The sequence below is a fragment of the Caretta caretta genome, chromosome 3 (genome assembly GCF_965140235.1).
Source record: "Caretta caretta isolate rCarCar2 chromosome 3, rCarCar1.hap1, whole genome shotgun sequence".
Taxonomy (NCBI): Eukaryota; Metazoa; Chordata; order Testudines; family Cheloniidae; genus Caretta; species Caretta caretta.
In genome coordinates, this window is record NC_134208.1 from 84,688,625 (window position 1) to 84,705,440 (window position 16,816).

The 16,816-nt window shown below is 38.4% G+C and overlaps 1 protein-coding gene across 6 annotated transcripts in view; it reads right to left on the reverse strand.

Annotated features, from left to right (window-relative positions):
• Positions 1-16,816, reverse strand: part of AK9 (adenylate kinase 9) — a 241,372-nt gene that overhangs the window by 143,896 nt on the left and 80,660 nt on the right. For 5 of the 6 annotated variants that reach the window (XM_048844821.2, XM_075126637.1, XM_048844820.2 and 2 more), the window contains 5 exons: positions 11,808-11,882; positions 10,491-10,645; positions 7,079-7,235; positions 2,495-2,609; positions 1,182-1,258 (listed from right to left, as the gene is read on the reverse strand). In XM_048844821.2, coding sequence (XP_048700778.2) covers positions 1,182-1,258; positions 2,495-2,609; positions 7,079-7,235; positions 10,491-10,645; positions 11,808-11,882 — 579 coding nt within the window. The remainder of the gene's footprint in view (positions 1-1,181; positions 1,259-2,494; positions 2,610-7,078; positions 7,236-10,490; positions 10,646-11,807; positions 11,883-16,816) is intronic. The other variant, XR_012667633.1, reaches the window with a different exon arrangement.

A 16,816-nucleotide genomic window follows, 5' to 3' on the forward strand; every position in this document is an offset into this window, starting at 1 on the left:
CTTTTTCTTCATGGCTTGGTCATCTGGCCAGGTCAGTACAGTCCTCCCCTTCCAGGGTAGCAGAGTCCTATTGGACAACTGTCCCAGGCAGTCTTCTGCTCCACTGCCCAGGCTATACCGCTTTCCAGGTGGCTGATACGAGAACCCAGGCCCACCCTCTACTCTGGGTTCCAGTCCAGGGACCTATGACTAGCAACTGTGGCTCCAAGACCTCACTCCTACTTCCCTGGACTCCTTCCTGTATCTTCTAGCTCCTTTCTCTCTGGGTTTACTAGACCAAACTCACTCCTCCCAGGGAGTAACTGCAGACTACTTAACTCCATAGTCCCCAAAACACCTCTTCTCCCAGAGAGTGACTGCAGACTACTTCTACTGCAGCCCCCTTCTGTTGCCAACTTCCTGGCTTTATATCAGCGCTGCTTGTTCCTTCTCAGCTGGGCTTCATCATCAATCTGACTTTCATATGCAGGCCTTCCCCCAGGTGTGGCCTATCAGGTTAATTACCCTAATTTAACCTGTTCTGCCTTGTGTGAGGTGAACACCCCATAACAGGGGGCATGAAGACACATAGGGCTCATGGGCAGCCCCAAAAGACGCAGCTAGCTAAAAGATTCCAGGCTTGCATGCACAAGGCACAAATACCTACAGTGGGATCCATGTGGATAAATACTTGAAGAATTTTGAATTTTCTGATTTTATTAATCTATAATTTTTTATGTTTAATATACACTACAATATATATTTATGCTTTCAATTAACTGAAAAATTCAGGGAAGGAAGAATATAGTACTACACTGAATCAGACATAACACAAGCTGGCGTGAAAGTTCTGCCACAAAGCTGTGGGGGAGAGAATGTTCCCGCTGGCCAATGAACACAGATGTGCTGATGAGCTCTGAGTTATCTCCAGCTGTTCCTGTTTGGAAGAAGGCCATCACAACGTTATGGGCTTTTGAGGACCACGAAGAGAGAAATGGGAGTAATCCTCTTAGATCTCTGCAAAAATACTGATACCTGAATTGGTCAAGGTGTTCAGTAGAGAGTAATGTGAAGTACTCCTTCCCCCAGATGCTGAGTGGCTAAAAATGAGGGCTAAAGTTTGAATCCCAATTTGTAAAATAATTTAAGCAATGAAACAATTGCAAAGAGATATTATTAAAATTATATCAGAAGATACTTGCTTTCATATTTGTCTTCAGCAGACTCTACAGGTTGCTGATTTTCTTCTTTTAATTTCAGCACCTCTTGCAGTTCTCTCCTGAAATCAGAAGATTCTATATCTTTATGACAAGTTTCAGAGTAACAGCCGTGTTAGTCTATATTCGTAAAAAGAAAAGGAGTACTTGTGGCACCTTAGAGACTAACCAATTTATTTGAGCATAAGCTTTCGTGAGCTACAGCTCACTTCATCGGATGCATACTGTGGAAAGTGTAGAAGATCTTATTATATACACACAAAAAGCATGAAAAAATACCTCCTCCCACCCCACTCTCCTGCTGGTAATAGCTTATCTAAAGTGATCACTCTCCTTACAATGTGTATGATAATCAAGTTGGGCCATTTCCAGCACAAATCCAGGTTTTCTCACCCCCCCCCCCCCACAAACTCACTCTCCTGCTGGTAATAGCTTATCTAAAGTGACCACTCCTTACAATGTGTATGATAATCAAGGTGGGCCATTTCCAGCACAAATCCAGGTTTACCAGCAGAGAGTGAGTTTGTGTGTGTGTGGGAAAAAAAGGGGGGGGGGGTGAGAAAACCTGGATTTGTGCTGGAAATGGCCCACCTTGATTATCATACACATTGTAAGGAGAGTGGTCACTTTAGATAAGCTATTACCAGCAGGAGAGTGGGGTGGGAGGAGGTATTTTTTCATGCTTTTTGTGTGTATATAATAAGATCTTCTACACTTTCCACAGTATGCATCTGATGAAGTGAGCTGTAGCTCACGAAAGCTTATGCTCAAATAAATTGGTTAGTCTCTAAGGTGCCACAAGTACTCTATATCTTTATGTGTATGAAATATGGTTGAAACAAGTTTCAAACATTAAATGCAAGCGAAAATGCAGAAAAATACTTTTCAATATTAAGATCCAGTTTGGCAAGCCTGCTTCTTCAAAGTGATTCATTACTAAATAAAAATCAATTATAATTTGTGACCTTTCCTGGATGTTATCATTTTGACAAATAAACTAACGACTGGGTCCAAAGAAAACATATTAGCTAGATGATCTCCCCACACCAAATGTGGTTATCTGAGTTTAGTATTCATCAGAGATTAACACTAAGGTAACAATGTATTGCAGGACTTTGGACCTAACAGAACTATTCTTAACTTTTTTTTTTAGTGCACTGTGTTAATGGATCTCCTTAATGTAAAATAGATGTGGAAATTTTTGTGACCATAAAAGCAGTGTATGTTCTTGTAGAATATATTATCTTATATCAAATGAATTCTTTTTATATTTTATGCATTCACATGTTACATTTTACCTTGTTTCTTCCTCCTCTTTTAGCTTTTTTAATGCTTCATCTGTAAGTCTTTCCAAAATCTTAGAATTAATTTCATCTTTATTTGTTAGGTACAATCTGCGTAGTAAAAATATTCCTGCAATACAATTACACAAGAGTAATATACTTTTGGTAGCAATATAAAACTACCATCTCATTAGAAGGAGTATGCTTTTAAGGTATGAAATCCCTTTTATAAATGGTTGACAGCTTAGAGACACATTTTTAAATTTTAGAGAAGAAGTGTGTGCCAATTTAAATGACAGATATACCACTTTTGAAAATTTTAAAGCTTTGTTTTCAGTGCCAACAGCCTAATAACTTGAGTGTGGGATATGGCAAGGCTATGGTGGGGGATAAGTATTGAAATTTTACATTTGTGTATGTCATATTTTAAACTGAAATTGTTGTTTTTCTAGCTTGTATGTGTGCCCATAGTTTAAGAATGGCAAAAAATGTTTAAAAAATCATGAAAAAAATATAAAATCCATGAATCCATATTACTGGTTCAGGGTATGCAGAAATAAAGACTTACGTCCTCAGTTCTGCAAAGCTCTTATCCATATGAGTAACTTTATTCACATGAGCAGCGGCATATCATTCATTTGGTTTGGCAAACAGATACAGGGACACATCGTTGGCAGGTATATCTCCATTTAATTAAATAGAGCTATGCTGATTTCAGGGGTTCTCATAACAAAACTGTTAGTGCCCTCAAAGTGTGGCCATCTACTGTTGCTGGTGGCTGCTATGACAATTTTTCCTAAAATGCTTCATTAACTTTAGGAAAAACAAATACATATTTACATGTGCATGTCCAAATCATAGTAACTTATTTATACAAGTGTTGGGTTTTTTTGCAAACTCAATAATAAAAACAACACAGTTGTCTCTATTCTTTTCTGGACCTAAACAGAATTCAAACACAAATAAGGTACTTTGCATGTTCTTGGCTTTTTTGTTGTTGTTTCTTTAGTTTTTTTGGTTTTATTTTTTTAGACTTGCTAGCTAGTAAGCCTGCTTCTACTTTTCACAGCAGCAGACTTGTTAGCTAGCTGGGAGGCAATAAAAACTGATATTAACAAACATACAAATATCACTTTTCACAGCAGATTTACTCAGCCCTGGCAAGCCGGGAGATAAATTAAGCCTTAGATGGGGAGGTAGGAAGGGAGGCAGTGGGGGGGATGGGTGAGGCAGCAAGAACCAGGAGTGATGTGTGAGGGACCGGGGGACAGAGCCCATGGCTGGATCCCACCGCTGCATGGCTGGAGCCTGACACCCACAACCCCAGGTCTGAAGCAGGAAGCCTGAGCCCCACTGCCCCAGGGGAGGTGGGGAACTCACACCAGCTGTCTGCTCCTCTAGCATTTGTGGCTCCAGAGGGAGCCAAAGTCCAACCCCTCCTGGTGGCCCAGGGGAGCGCTGCTGCTTTATGCTCCCAATCACCACCCAGAAGGCTGTGGTGGCAAGAAAAGCCCCTACTGGCCACATCCAGCCCCTACTGGCCGTATTTGAGAAATGCTGATTTAGACCAACTGAGGGTGTGGTCTATGATACAATAACTCAAAGTGTTCTAGAAATGCAGAAGTGGGTTATTATTTCTATTAGAAGATATAAGTGGAAAGCAGACACAGAATTTGTAAAAATTTACCCCAACAAAACATTTAAAATAGTTAAGGGGATACTCCGCTAATACACCTATAAAAAAGCCAGAAACTACTTAGTTTGTTCCTTAGCCATCCCTTGATTTTGATTTCTCCACATTAACTTATTCATACCCAAACACACAGGGTTCCTTTATCACCTCCAGACAAAACATGCAATTTTTAACTCTGTCTATACTGGAATGGTTAGAAATGTATGTTATTTAGTTGCTGGAAATACTGAATTGGTGCTGCATTGAAGAAGATAGTTAGTTTGTGTATGGTATAGATTTTTAGTTGATTGTTGTGTTTAAGTGTGTTGCTTGTTTGGATAATTGTTAAATAGCAGCAACTGTTTTAAGTGGAAACAATTTGTAACAATAGTTAGCATTTTCAGAAGCTACCATTTGTAATGTTTCTAATAGAGTTATTTAGGTGATGTGCTGAGGAGGTGTGACATTATCTGATTAAATATGACCATGTAGATCATTGTTGCAACCACTGTTATATAATTACAACAAATCTTGTACAAATTATGTCAAGCAAAGTGTCTATGGAAAGGTTATGATTTGCTGAATATGATTATGCAATTTGTATCCATGTATCATTTTTGTATTTGAAGTTATGAGCACTGGCTCTATACCTGTATTTCAAATATGTTTATTCCTGGGTAATATCCACAAGGTATTTAGCCTGCACATCTTGAAGGGACTATTCAAATTAAGTGGTTCATCAAGGAACACTTAACTCACAATGGACCATGGAAGACGCCTATCTACACTTAATGGACTTTCCTGCTGTGACTAAGCAAAATCATGCATGGACATGTGACTTGCCCATGTGACTCCAAACACCATCTTGCTACCTGTAATTTTCCACTAGCTGTGCTGAGGGCTTTGTTTGAAACAATGGATTTCCCTCCACATGGCAGAAGCTATAAAAGGCTCTGGAAACATCTCCATTTGGCCTCTTTCCTGCTCAAGCCTCTGGACTATGGACTTATACTAATGGGAGCATTCTAACCAAGGGATTGAGGACCTTCCAATGATTTGGAAGCAACCAGACACTTGACTTAAGACAGCAGTTTATTTCATCACTGCTCCAAGCCTGAATCAAGAACTTTGCAATTATTGTATGTATTTGATTCCTTTAACCAATTTTAACTCTCACCTTTCTTTCTTTCTTTTTATAAATAAACCTTTAGATTTCAGATACTAAAGGATTGGCAACAGCATGATTTTTGGGTAAGGTCAGAGTTATATATTGACCTGGGTGTGTGACTGGTCCTTTGGGACCAGAAGAACCTTTTATCTGATGAAATTGGTTTTAAAGAACTCATTGTTAAATCTAGTGTTTTTGGTGGTGCTACAAGGACTGGAATACTTAGGGAAACTGCTTTTCTGACTTCTTATTATGTTGGATCATATTAAAGAAGTTCTGTATTAAAATCACAAATGAGTTTGATTCCCCATAGTTTAGATTCCAGGGTATTACTAATTAAGAGGTCTCTTGGTTTTTGGTACTGTTTCTCTCCCTCTATGTTTGAAACTTGCAAGCTGCTAATTGTGTTAGTACATTCTAAGACAGAGTCTGTTCTCAAAACAATTCTTTGTAATAACAACTACTCACACAGAGAGACTCAAAGTAATACTCTAACAACAGAAACAGCACCCAGAGACTCCCCGCCCTTTTGTTGTATTCATCTCGCTTTAACAATTGTGATTAAAATAGAGATAGAGGATGTATGTGGATGGATGCTTGGTGTGGATAATAACTGAATGATCAGGGAGGTGCCAGCCTAAGAATCCAGTGTCCATCGGCTGAAGAAGGCGTCAAGTGGAAATAACCAGAGGACCCCCCCCCCGGAGGGCAGACTGGAATCCACCCAACAGCCTCAAGAATGGGAGAACCAAAGAACAAGATAACATCTAGCAGCACGGAGCCGTCAGGAATGTGCTATCTGCTGATTGATTCAGCAACAGCATGATGAAGCAATTCCCATAGACTAGCATAGGAAGAAATTCCTATAAAAATGGACTCTAGAAAGTGAGAACTTTGGAGTCTGATTCTGCAAACCAACTTCCAGGAGCATCAGATGAGCATCTGACAAGGCCCTGCTCCCTCCTCATGTCCAGGCCACCTGGCCAGTGGCTTGGCATGAGCAACTCTAAGGCTGGTAACTATAACAACCTTGCAGAACCTCTGTGTGTGTGTGTGTGTGAATGAATGTGTGAATAAATATGAGATTGAATGGAATGTTATAGCTATAACTAACTGCTTACTATGATAACAACCTTGCAGAACCTGTGTGTGTGTGTGTTTGTAGGAATGAATGTGTGAATAAATATGAAATTGAATGGAATGTTATAGCTATAACTAACTGCTTACTATGATTCTTTCTGTATTCACAATAAATGTGGTATTTTGCTTTTTTCCCTTTAATAAGATCCTGCTGGTTTTTATTTTATTGGTATAACAGTTAGCCAGTGTGGTGAAACAGAAGTTTACTTTTGTTGCTGGTTTGGTATATCTCACGGGAACATAACCACCAGTTTTGGGGTGTGTCTGCCCTATTTTTTGACAGTTTGTCCAGAATTTGGTATTCTCAGATGTGACCCACTGAGGCACAGTTGCAGGAAGTGTGCTGTTATGTTTTTCAATATTTAGGTTTGGGGCTGGAATTATGTTGGCATGTTTTGTGTGGAGTCACGGGGAGGAGACCTGCATTACAGACAAAATTATTTAAAAAGGCAGGGAGAGAAATGGATCCCTTTTGATATAGAGGCAAAGTCCTACAAAATTGCTAGTGGGACACAAGTACACTTTAACTCACATTTCTTATAACAATACCTCAAGCAAAGACATCAAAATTGGGAAAAGATTTTCATTTTTATGCTTTAAAAGTAAAACATTTACTAACCATTTTTTTCTATATTCTTCAGACAGACAACAGTGTTAGGTAAGAGGCCTTTTTCTGACAAGGCTAACCAATGCTCTGATGTTATAGGATAGTTATCTAGTACCCATCCTCCTTTTTCTGGAGCCCCAGGAAACCTGTCTTTGTTCTTCTTAGTCAGCTGTTACAAAATGTTGGATTTAGTTGTAAAACAAAATGATATAAATACAATAATATCAGTGAATTGTTTAGAAAAACAGACAATATAAATTCTTTCTACTCACAAAAAATGTGAACTGAACTTTGTGTTACAGTTTTGAAGATTTCCAAGATCAACAAAATGGTAGTTACGCTTTAAAAACTGCGGTAGCTTAAGTGGAATGAGCATTACTGTTTTGAGAAGGAAACACCAGTTTCCATATTAATATAAACCATTTACACTCAAAGTATCATTTACAAAATTCAATAACAAACAAGAAGAAGATGTGGACTTCTCTTAACTATCTTACTTCCTGGCCAAATAAAAGCTAAGATCCCTCTTTAACATCTAGCCTACACTGGATAAACTCCTTATATGATGTATGAGAAAACAGGAAAAAGTAATGAAGGAAATAGACTGGTTTAGGTAAAATTCATCACTTTTGATCGCAATGTTAAAGGAAGACTCTGGAAGGGCATCTACTTCCACTGTTTTAGTACAACTAATTTCTTTGTGTAATGTACATAATTCAAATTCAGAGATGGAGAATATTTGAAGTTTCAGGGCCAAATCTAGGAATCTAGTAACAGCTCTCTTAATAATAGGAGACACTTTAATTTCTTTTATATTATTTAAACACTTTCTCATTGAAGTGAGGAGAAGGATAGAGAAAGAGAAAGCTTTTGAAAGTTCAAGATGACTGATCACATTGAGGTTGATAAGGTTGAACTTCATAGTGAAGTTCTATACCTGATTTTACATTATTCAATATTTTTGTCAATGATCCAGAAGTAAATAAAATATCACAGATGATGAAATTTGTAGATGATACAAAGATTGGCACAATGGCATAGAATGCTGAGAACAAGACAGTTATATAGCGTGATCTGGATTGCTTGTTTAAGCTATTCCATTCAAACAAAATGTATTAAACAGATCCAAATGCAAGGTTATGCATCTAGGTCCAAAGAATGTGGAATCCAGACCAGTGAGTGGTTGTGTCACCACCTGTCCTGTAACCCTGTATGCCTTAAATCCTTTGCTGCTGTGGCTCACAACCCACACACCAACAGCCAGCAGACAAGTATGCAGTTCTCTGAAGTGTTTGTGTGCTTTGCGTTCAACATTCTGACTCCTGCAGTCTGCCTACAACACAACAGCCCAACTCTAGTCTCTATCACCCAATTATCTTAAGCAGAGGTGATATCAGACACACTCCCAGACCTGAATTTCCCCAAAACCATCTTCCATGAAGTGTCCAGCCCTCTCCTGGACCACTCAGAGAAAGAATAATGTTCCTTTGCTCTTTTAAAGAGAGAACAATTTGCAGCTTACCATATTAACTGGAATTAATTACTTCTATTCAAATACAGCACTGTATTAGTTTAGATTAAAAGTAAAACAAGTTCATTAACAAAAGGACATAGCTTAAGTGATGCCAAGTAAAAGAAATAAAGGTAGAGATGATTACAAGCAAATAAAAGTAAAAATATGCTTTCTAATAGCTAAGACCTAATTTCAGCATCTTATAGTCTTTGTTCAAGATTTGTGAGGAAACTATCTTCCGTTCCCAGAGATTTCAACGCCCTTCGCAGGAATGTATCCTGGAAAGTAGAAACTCTGAAAAGGATATAGGAGTGATAGTGGACAAGCAATTCAACATGAGCTCCCAGTGCAAGGCAGTGGCAAGAAAGGGATAATATAATCTTAGATGTATAAATAGGGAGTAGGAGTAAGGAGGTATACGGTATTGGTGAGACCTATAATAGAATACTGCATCCCGTCTTGGTGTTCACATATTAAAAAGTATGTTGAACAATTGAAGAGGGTTCAGAAAAGAGCCACAAAAAATTATTTGAGGTTGGAGAAAATGCTGTACAGTAAGAGACTTAAAAAGAACATTGAGAGCTGGCTTGGTTACGATGTGTAAGTACCTTCATAGGGAGAAAATACCAGTTTCTAAAACACTCCTCAAGCTAGTTGAGAAAGGCCGAACAGTATCTGCTGAGAGACTGCGGAATTGGAATTAATTTGCAAACTGGACACCATTAAATTAGGCTTGAATAAAGACTGGGAGTGGATGTGTCATTACACAAAGTAAAACTATTTCTCCATGTTTATTTCTCCGCCTCCCGCCACTGTTCCTCACACGTTCTTGTCAACTGCTGGAAATGGCCCATCTTGATTATCACTACGAAAGGTTTTTTTTTCTCTCCTGCTGGTAATAGCTCACCTAAACTGATCACTCTCTTTATAGTGTGTATGGTAACACCCATTGTTTCATATTCTCTGTGTATATAAAATCTTCCTACTGTATTTTCCACTGCATGCATCCGATGAAGTGGGTTTTAACCCACAAAAGCTTATGCTCAAATAAATGTTAGTCTCTAAGGTGCCACAAGTACTCCTGTTCTTTTTGAGGATTCTTAACTCAAGCCCCAATTCAAGAAAGCACTGAAGCATATATGTAAGTTGATCCCTATTCAAGAAAGCACTTACGTACTTACTTAAATCCCATTGAAGTCAATGGGACTTAAGTAGGTGTTTAAAATTAAGCACATGCTTAAGGGCATAACTGAAGTAGGAAGCTTACACCGTATCCACTCTCACTGATCTAACAGTAACCCTAATCTTTTCAGAGTTTGGCCTGGAAGTTATCAGTTTTAGAAGAAAACAATGATGAATTCTCATAGGCTGATCCTAAAGTCCTTGCTTAGGCAATCATTGGGGAGTTTTGCCCAAGAACTGAAGAAAAAGGCTTTCTAATAATTGATTTAAGAACCTGTCTTAGATTTCTATGTTACAGTCTTAACAGTGTAGTAAGGAAGCACCTCTTAATTCACTGTTATAGCTATAAACATCAATACAGCTCCTGAGTACGATGGTATATTGTACTGTACATTGCTTAAGGGCCATGTGGGAGAGATCTAAGCCTTTCTACACTGCTGCTCTGAAATTCCAATAGTATCAGAAGGTTTACAGTGAAACTAAAACAAAAATGAATATAAAATTAATAAAAGTTTGACATTCCTAATTAAAAGGCTACAAATATTACATCCTAATGTAAGCTAGTCTACAGTATGTTTTGGGTCAAACTGAGACTATATAACGTGAAGTATACTAGATTTACATTTCAAATGTACAATTTGAAAAGTAAATGTTGCCAAAGGAATACATAAAATATTACAAGGAACTCTTAGAAATGACATTTGAATGTTTTGGTACTGGTATTTTTACCTCTGTAATGGCTTCCTCTAATACTTCAGCATATACTTCAGCTGGTAGCATTATTGGAGATTGTGCTGCAATCTTTACAGCTTCTTCTAACAAAGCTTGAACTTCTGGGTGATCAGCAGTTACCTCTGACTCTGATGTGTTTCTTGATGTATCTTCTATTGTGTTTGCAAGGAATTAATTAATAATAAAGATCGCTTATATTTTACACAGTATTTTTCATCTAAAAAGACTTATAAAGCATTTTACAGATCTTACAAATTAGTGTGTACGTCCTATAAACAGGAGTCATTTAAATGACCACCAAAACATAGCCACTTCTTAGGTGGAATGCAGCAGTCATTTAACAACACAGCAACACTACACAACAGTTTTGAAGAAGTTACACAACATGAATTGAAGAATATTCCCTCAAAATGACATTTAATAATGACAACCGAAGACCTTGATTTTATGTCTCATTCAAAAGATAACCTCTTACACAGTATAATGACCCCTAACACCAGAAAGGGCATTAGTTCAATATTGACTCAGTGAGAAGAGTGATACCAACTGAATCACCACTACCACTTCCTTTAGCACCCTCAGATCTTCTCTTGTGGATTTCTAGTCAAAGCGTTAACTTGCTCTGACCCAGTCTAGTATGTTAGAAATAACAAAAATCACAGTGCAAGGTGGCACCTCATCAGGGGTAGTAAATTATTTTTTGTTGAGGTCAAAATGTTTTGGTCAAGATATAGTCAAGGTCCAGACTTCAGAGAAAATAATAATGATAATAAGTTAAATAAAAATTTCAGGGTCTGTTCAAAAGTGTCTGGCAGTCCATATTTCGCCTGCGGTCTGCCTATTGACTACCCTTTCTATAAACTATAAGGTCTATATTCCCAAAGATGTGTAAGTCAATTACTCACATTGACTAGCACTGTGCATTCAATCATTCATTTATTGTACAACAGGAATAAAGATCATATATTGAAATGATTAAATATTTTAGGAGGATTTCAAGATCATTAATTTTTCCATATGCCTTGTTGATAATAGTAACAGAAATACATTGTGAAGTTACTATATAAAATGCATGATGTATTGTGTGAAAACTAGCATTTGACAAAAATGTCAAACTCACTTTTTGTAAAACTAATTATATCAAGATTTTTCATTATTTGTCAGTGTTGAATTTTTGTCCCACAGAGATCTAAACGTTATCAAGATATATCTGCATTAAATTATAATCTCTTTGGTCCAGAGACTTTGTCTTCTGTCATATTTGAACAGTGGAAAACAAACAGACATAATTATAATAATTAAAAATATTAGTACCATTTTGTTCTTCTGTGGTTCCTTCTCCATCGGTTTTGGATGTGGAAGTATCCTCAGTGGTGTCTTTAGTATCCACTATAGTTATCAAATATCATAACATTAAAATAATATTATGATTAAAGGAAAAGATATTTTTGTCAAAAAGTAAAAATAATACATTTTGGTAAATCTGCATTTCCTTTGTAGAGACTTCTGTGTTACACAATAAGCAAGCATATTACAATCAGAATACTACTACTTCAAGAATAATGTTAAACTTGATTATTAATTATATTTTAATGTAATCCAGTTTATGGATTAATTTTGTAATTGGCAACTCTTGCACAATTTACTAAGGTGTTTGTGAGACTCAAGTAATGGTTATGTATAAGGGTAGAATTGCATTTCCATGACATTGCTAACATGGAAACAATACTGCTTAATATTTTGTTTGCAGTGCCATGTACTCTGTAGTAAGATGGACCTAAATTGTGCTGCAAAGTTTCTAGATATTGTAGTATTCTGGTGAAAGTTGTGTAACAGTTTCAGATACATTTTTAAGTTTGTGAGTTTTATTGAATTAAATATTAAAAAATAATAGTCCAGTCAGTACAGTAGCTTTTATGTTGTTTATTTTTATATTGAATTCAGGGTTGCTTTTTTACAATGTTCCAATATTTTCAGTTTTTAATATGTTATAGGTCATCTTTAGGTTTAAAAGTTAACATTAAAATGTGTGAGACAATTCACGTCGCTCAAATCTATTGTTTCAGGCTGGCTGAAAAACTAAGGAAGACTCCACTGCACCTGTTTATATATGGTTCACATTTTTCAAGCTTTTCTTCCCAACCATAAGGACAAGAAATATGGTGTTTTTTTAAAGGAAAACTCAGATTCTGAAGCACTACTCTGCAGTTAGAGATGAATTCTGTGCAAATTATGTGGGTGTGGAGTCTGAAGGGCCATGATCACACATTTGAAAAATTATTTTTCAAGTTATTCCACATACTTATACAAAGTGTTCACAGAGAAATCATCCACTAAACATTCTTCCAACAGTCTACCACAAGTCCCCACTTAGCATACTCAACGGATATTTCATCATATTGTAATGTCTTTCAGTGATACAGGAAAAATCATGGGCCAAATTGGTCTAATTCCGCTGAATACTGGAGTTATACTAGAAATTAATTTGGCTGCCTGTGTATTATAGCAAATGGAAAAAAATAAATCAATAAAACATTATGATTGAGAAATAAATCACACAAAATCCGGAAATCCAAAAAATTACGGTTTCTAACACAACAACATTGACTCAGTCACATGGAGCGCCACTCAAAGACTGCTGAAATCAATGAGAGTCATTCTAATACTTCAGTGGGAGTTGGTTTGGATTCATGGTCCATCCTATGCTCCTTTGTATACAATAAGTTAGGGAGACTTTCCTTATTCAATATTTACTTGTACTTTGAATTGGACAATGTTTTTTAAAAAATGTATAGTACAGGCTAAAATTAAACCCAGCTTTGTTGTGCTCACGTGCCATACCAAGAGAACATGGGCAGAGAATGAAGTTATTTAAAAACTCTGGTTATTAAATCATTGAAGGCATGTTTCAATCATGTTTTTAAATGCTCATAACTTGTCAAGTTTTGAGAATTTAAAAAACGTAATAGATTTTGACTAGGCCACCAAAAAACACATGTCTAATCTAGGGACTCTGTCCCTGACAAAATTTCAAGTTCTAGCACCTCAATGAGAAGAGTTAAGAGCTACTGAAAGAGAATTACAATTTCTTTTTAAACGTCAAAAGGTGTATTCCCCTCACCCCCACCCACTGTCTTCAATCTCAAAAGCTGCTGAACCATTTTGGTTCAAAGTTTCAGAAGGATTTCATTCTCAATCATAAACCAGACACGAAAAGTAATAAAACCAAAAGATAAATGTTTGAGTAAGTTATAAGCAACTGACAAAGGCCCTTTAGAATGCTAACTGCTTAGGAAAAAAATGATTATACCTTTCCGTAACTGTTGTTCTTCAAGATGTGTTGCACATGTCCATTCCACTGTAGGTATGCATGCAACTTGTGCACAGTTATCAGAGAACTTCCGTTCAGCAGTACCCACTGGAGAAGCGCAAGTGCCCTCTGGTCCCTGATGCCACTGCACACAGATATAAAGGGTCACGTTGCCCACAACCTCCGTCAGTTCCCACTGGGAAGACTCTGATAGAGAAGGGAAGGAGGGCAGGTTGTGAAATGGACATGTGCAATATATCTTGAAGAACATGTTATGGAAAGGCAGATAACCGTTTTTTCTTCTTCAAGTGATTGCACATTTCCATTCCACTGTAGGTGACTCGTATGCAGTTCGAACTGGAAGTGGACTTGGAGTCTACTTGAACAAGGATTGTAGCATCACTTATCCAAATCTGGCATCATCTCTAGACTGATGAGAGATGGCATAATGAGAAGCAAGTGTATGGAATGATGACCAGGTTGCCACCAGATTGCTACCCTACAGATATCCAGAATGGGAACACAAGTGAGAAAGGCTGCAGAAGTCACCTGAGACCTGGTCAAGTGACCCATCATTTTACTTGGAGGTGCAACATCAGCCAATTGGTAGCATAAACCAATACAGATGAAAATCTAGGCAAAGATCCTCTGGGTGGAGACTGGGTGGCCCATTACTCTATCTGAAATCACGATGAAGAGTTGAGATGAAGACCTGACTGGTTCTAGTCTGATCCTGGTAAAAAGCAAAACTCTTCTAACATCTAGAGCATGGAGTTTTTCTTCTTCTTTACTTGAATGGGGCTTTGAAAAGGAAGTTGGTAAAAAAAAATCACTTGATTCATGTGAAATTTGGAAACCACTTTGGACAAGAACTTAGGGTGAGGTCAAAGGAAAACCTTGTCTCTGAAGAAAATTGTATAGGGAGGCTCTGATTCTAAAGCCTACCCAATTTAGTCTCTAAGGTGCCACAAGTACTCCTTTTCTTTTTGTGAATACAGACTAACACGGCTGCTACTCTGAAACCATTCTAAAGCCTGCAGCTCCTCTACTCTCCTGGCTGAGGTTATAGCAACCGAAAGCCATCTTCATAGACAGGTGTAACAGAGAATAAGTTGCTAGCATCTCAGAAGGGGGACTCATCAACTTAGCAAGCACTAAATTCAAACCCCACTGTGGAACCAGGTTATGAACCTGAGTGTATAATATGAGCAAACCCTTTAGAAATCTGATGGGCGTATGGTTTGAAAAAATTGATCAGTTTTCCACAGTAGGGTGGAAAACTGAACTAGCTGCCAGATGGACTCAGATGGAACTAACAGTGAAGATTAGCTCTTTCAAAAGCAACAGATAGTCCAAGATATGGCAAATCGGAGCTTGAGCTGGGAGGATGCTTCTTTGTATGGACCAGATGCAGAATGCCTTCCATTTAGTAAGGCAAGTAGACCTCGTTGAATGTTTCCTGCTATTTAGCAGCACCTCCTGCATCCTCTTAGAGTAAACTCATTCCGAGGTTGTCAGCCATGACGCATCCCTGCTGTCAGGCAGCTGGTGTGAAGGTTGGGATGAAGGAGGTGGCTGTGGTCCTGGGAGATCACATCCACATTTCTCGGGAGAAAGAGCGGAAGTCTTACTGATAGGGCTAGTAGAGTCAAAAACCAATGAGCTATTAAGAATAAGGTGAGTGGAATCTTGCTTGGATAAGACTTTGGGCAGGAGAAGAATGGAGGGAAGGCATACACCAGAACTTTTGACCAGGGATGGAGGAAAGCATCTGTCAGCGAACCCAGGCTGTGACCCACACGGGAGCAAAAGAAAAGATGACATTTTTTGTTTTCTCTTGTTGCAAATAGGTCCACTTGGGCAGTTCTCCACCACTGGAAAATGGAACTGGACACATTTGGTTCACATTCATATGGTGACCTGCGAAAGACCTGCTCAGGCAGTCTGCCAGAGTATTTTGAACTCCCGGAAGGTAAGCAGCTTTCAGGTTGATGGAACTGACAATGCAGAAATTCCAAAGGATTGCCTCCTGGCATAACTTTGTCAATCGACACCCTTCCCCAGTCCATTGCTTGTTTACATAGTTGATAGCTGCTGTGTTCTCTAAAAGTACCAGCAAATTTCCACTTAGGTGCTGGGGAGACAAAAGGCTTTGACTCTGAATGGGACCTAAGTGAGCTCCCCAACCTAGATCTAATGCATCTTGTGACTAGGGTGAGAGTCTGTTGAGGAAGGGCACAGGGAACTCTCTCGCAAACATTCATAGGTTCTACCATCAGTCTAGGGAAGACAAGACCTAAGCAGGTACTTGAACCACCATGAGTGTATGTTGGCAGGCCAGTGAGTACACTGAGGCTATCCAACTCTGTAGATATCTGAGATGTAGTCTGGCATGCTGCACCATGTAAATGCATGCTGCCATGTGTCTTATAAGTTTGAGGCAGTTCCAAACTATGGTAACAGGGTGCACCTTTAGATCTAAAGCAATGACCTACATTGTTTAGAACCATGGCTCTAGCAGGAAAGCCCAGGTCTTTGTAGAGTCCAGGATTGCCCAGTGAATTCTATTCTTTGAACAAGAGACAGGATGGATTTCTCTGTATTGATTAGAAGAGTCAATACATCAAAAGTATAATGTCTATGTTGGAGGGTACCTGAGACTTGGTCTGGTATCTTACTAGCCAGTCATCCAGATAAGGAAGAGGAAGTTACTCACCTTGTGCAGTAACGGAGGTTCTTCGAGATGTATGTCCTTGTGGATGCTCCACTTTAGGTGTTGATGTGCCCCACTGTGCTCGTAGCCAGAGATTTATGGTAGCCGTGCCCCGTTGGGTTGCACATGCGCGGTCCCCATCTCATGCCGCTTCAGGTGGTTAACTGGTGCTGTGCGACCAATCCCCCCCTTCTCTACTGCACTCTGGTGATAGAACTCTGAAGCAGATGGTAGTGGAGTACCCACAGGGACACACGTCTTGAAGAACCTCTGTTACAGCACAAGGTAAGTAACTTTCTC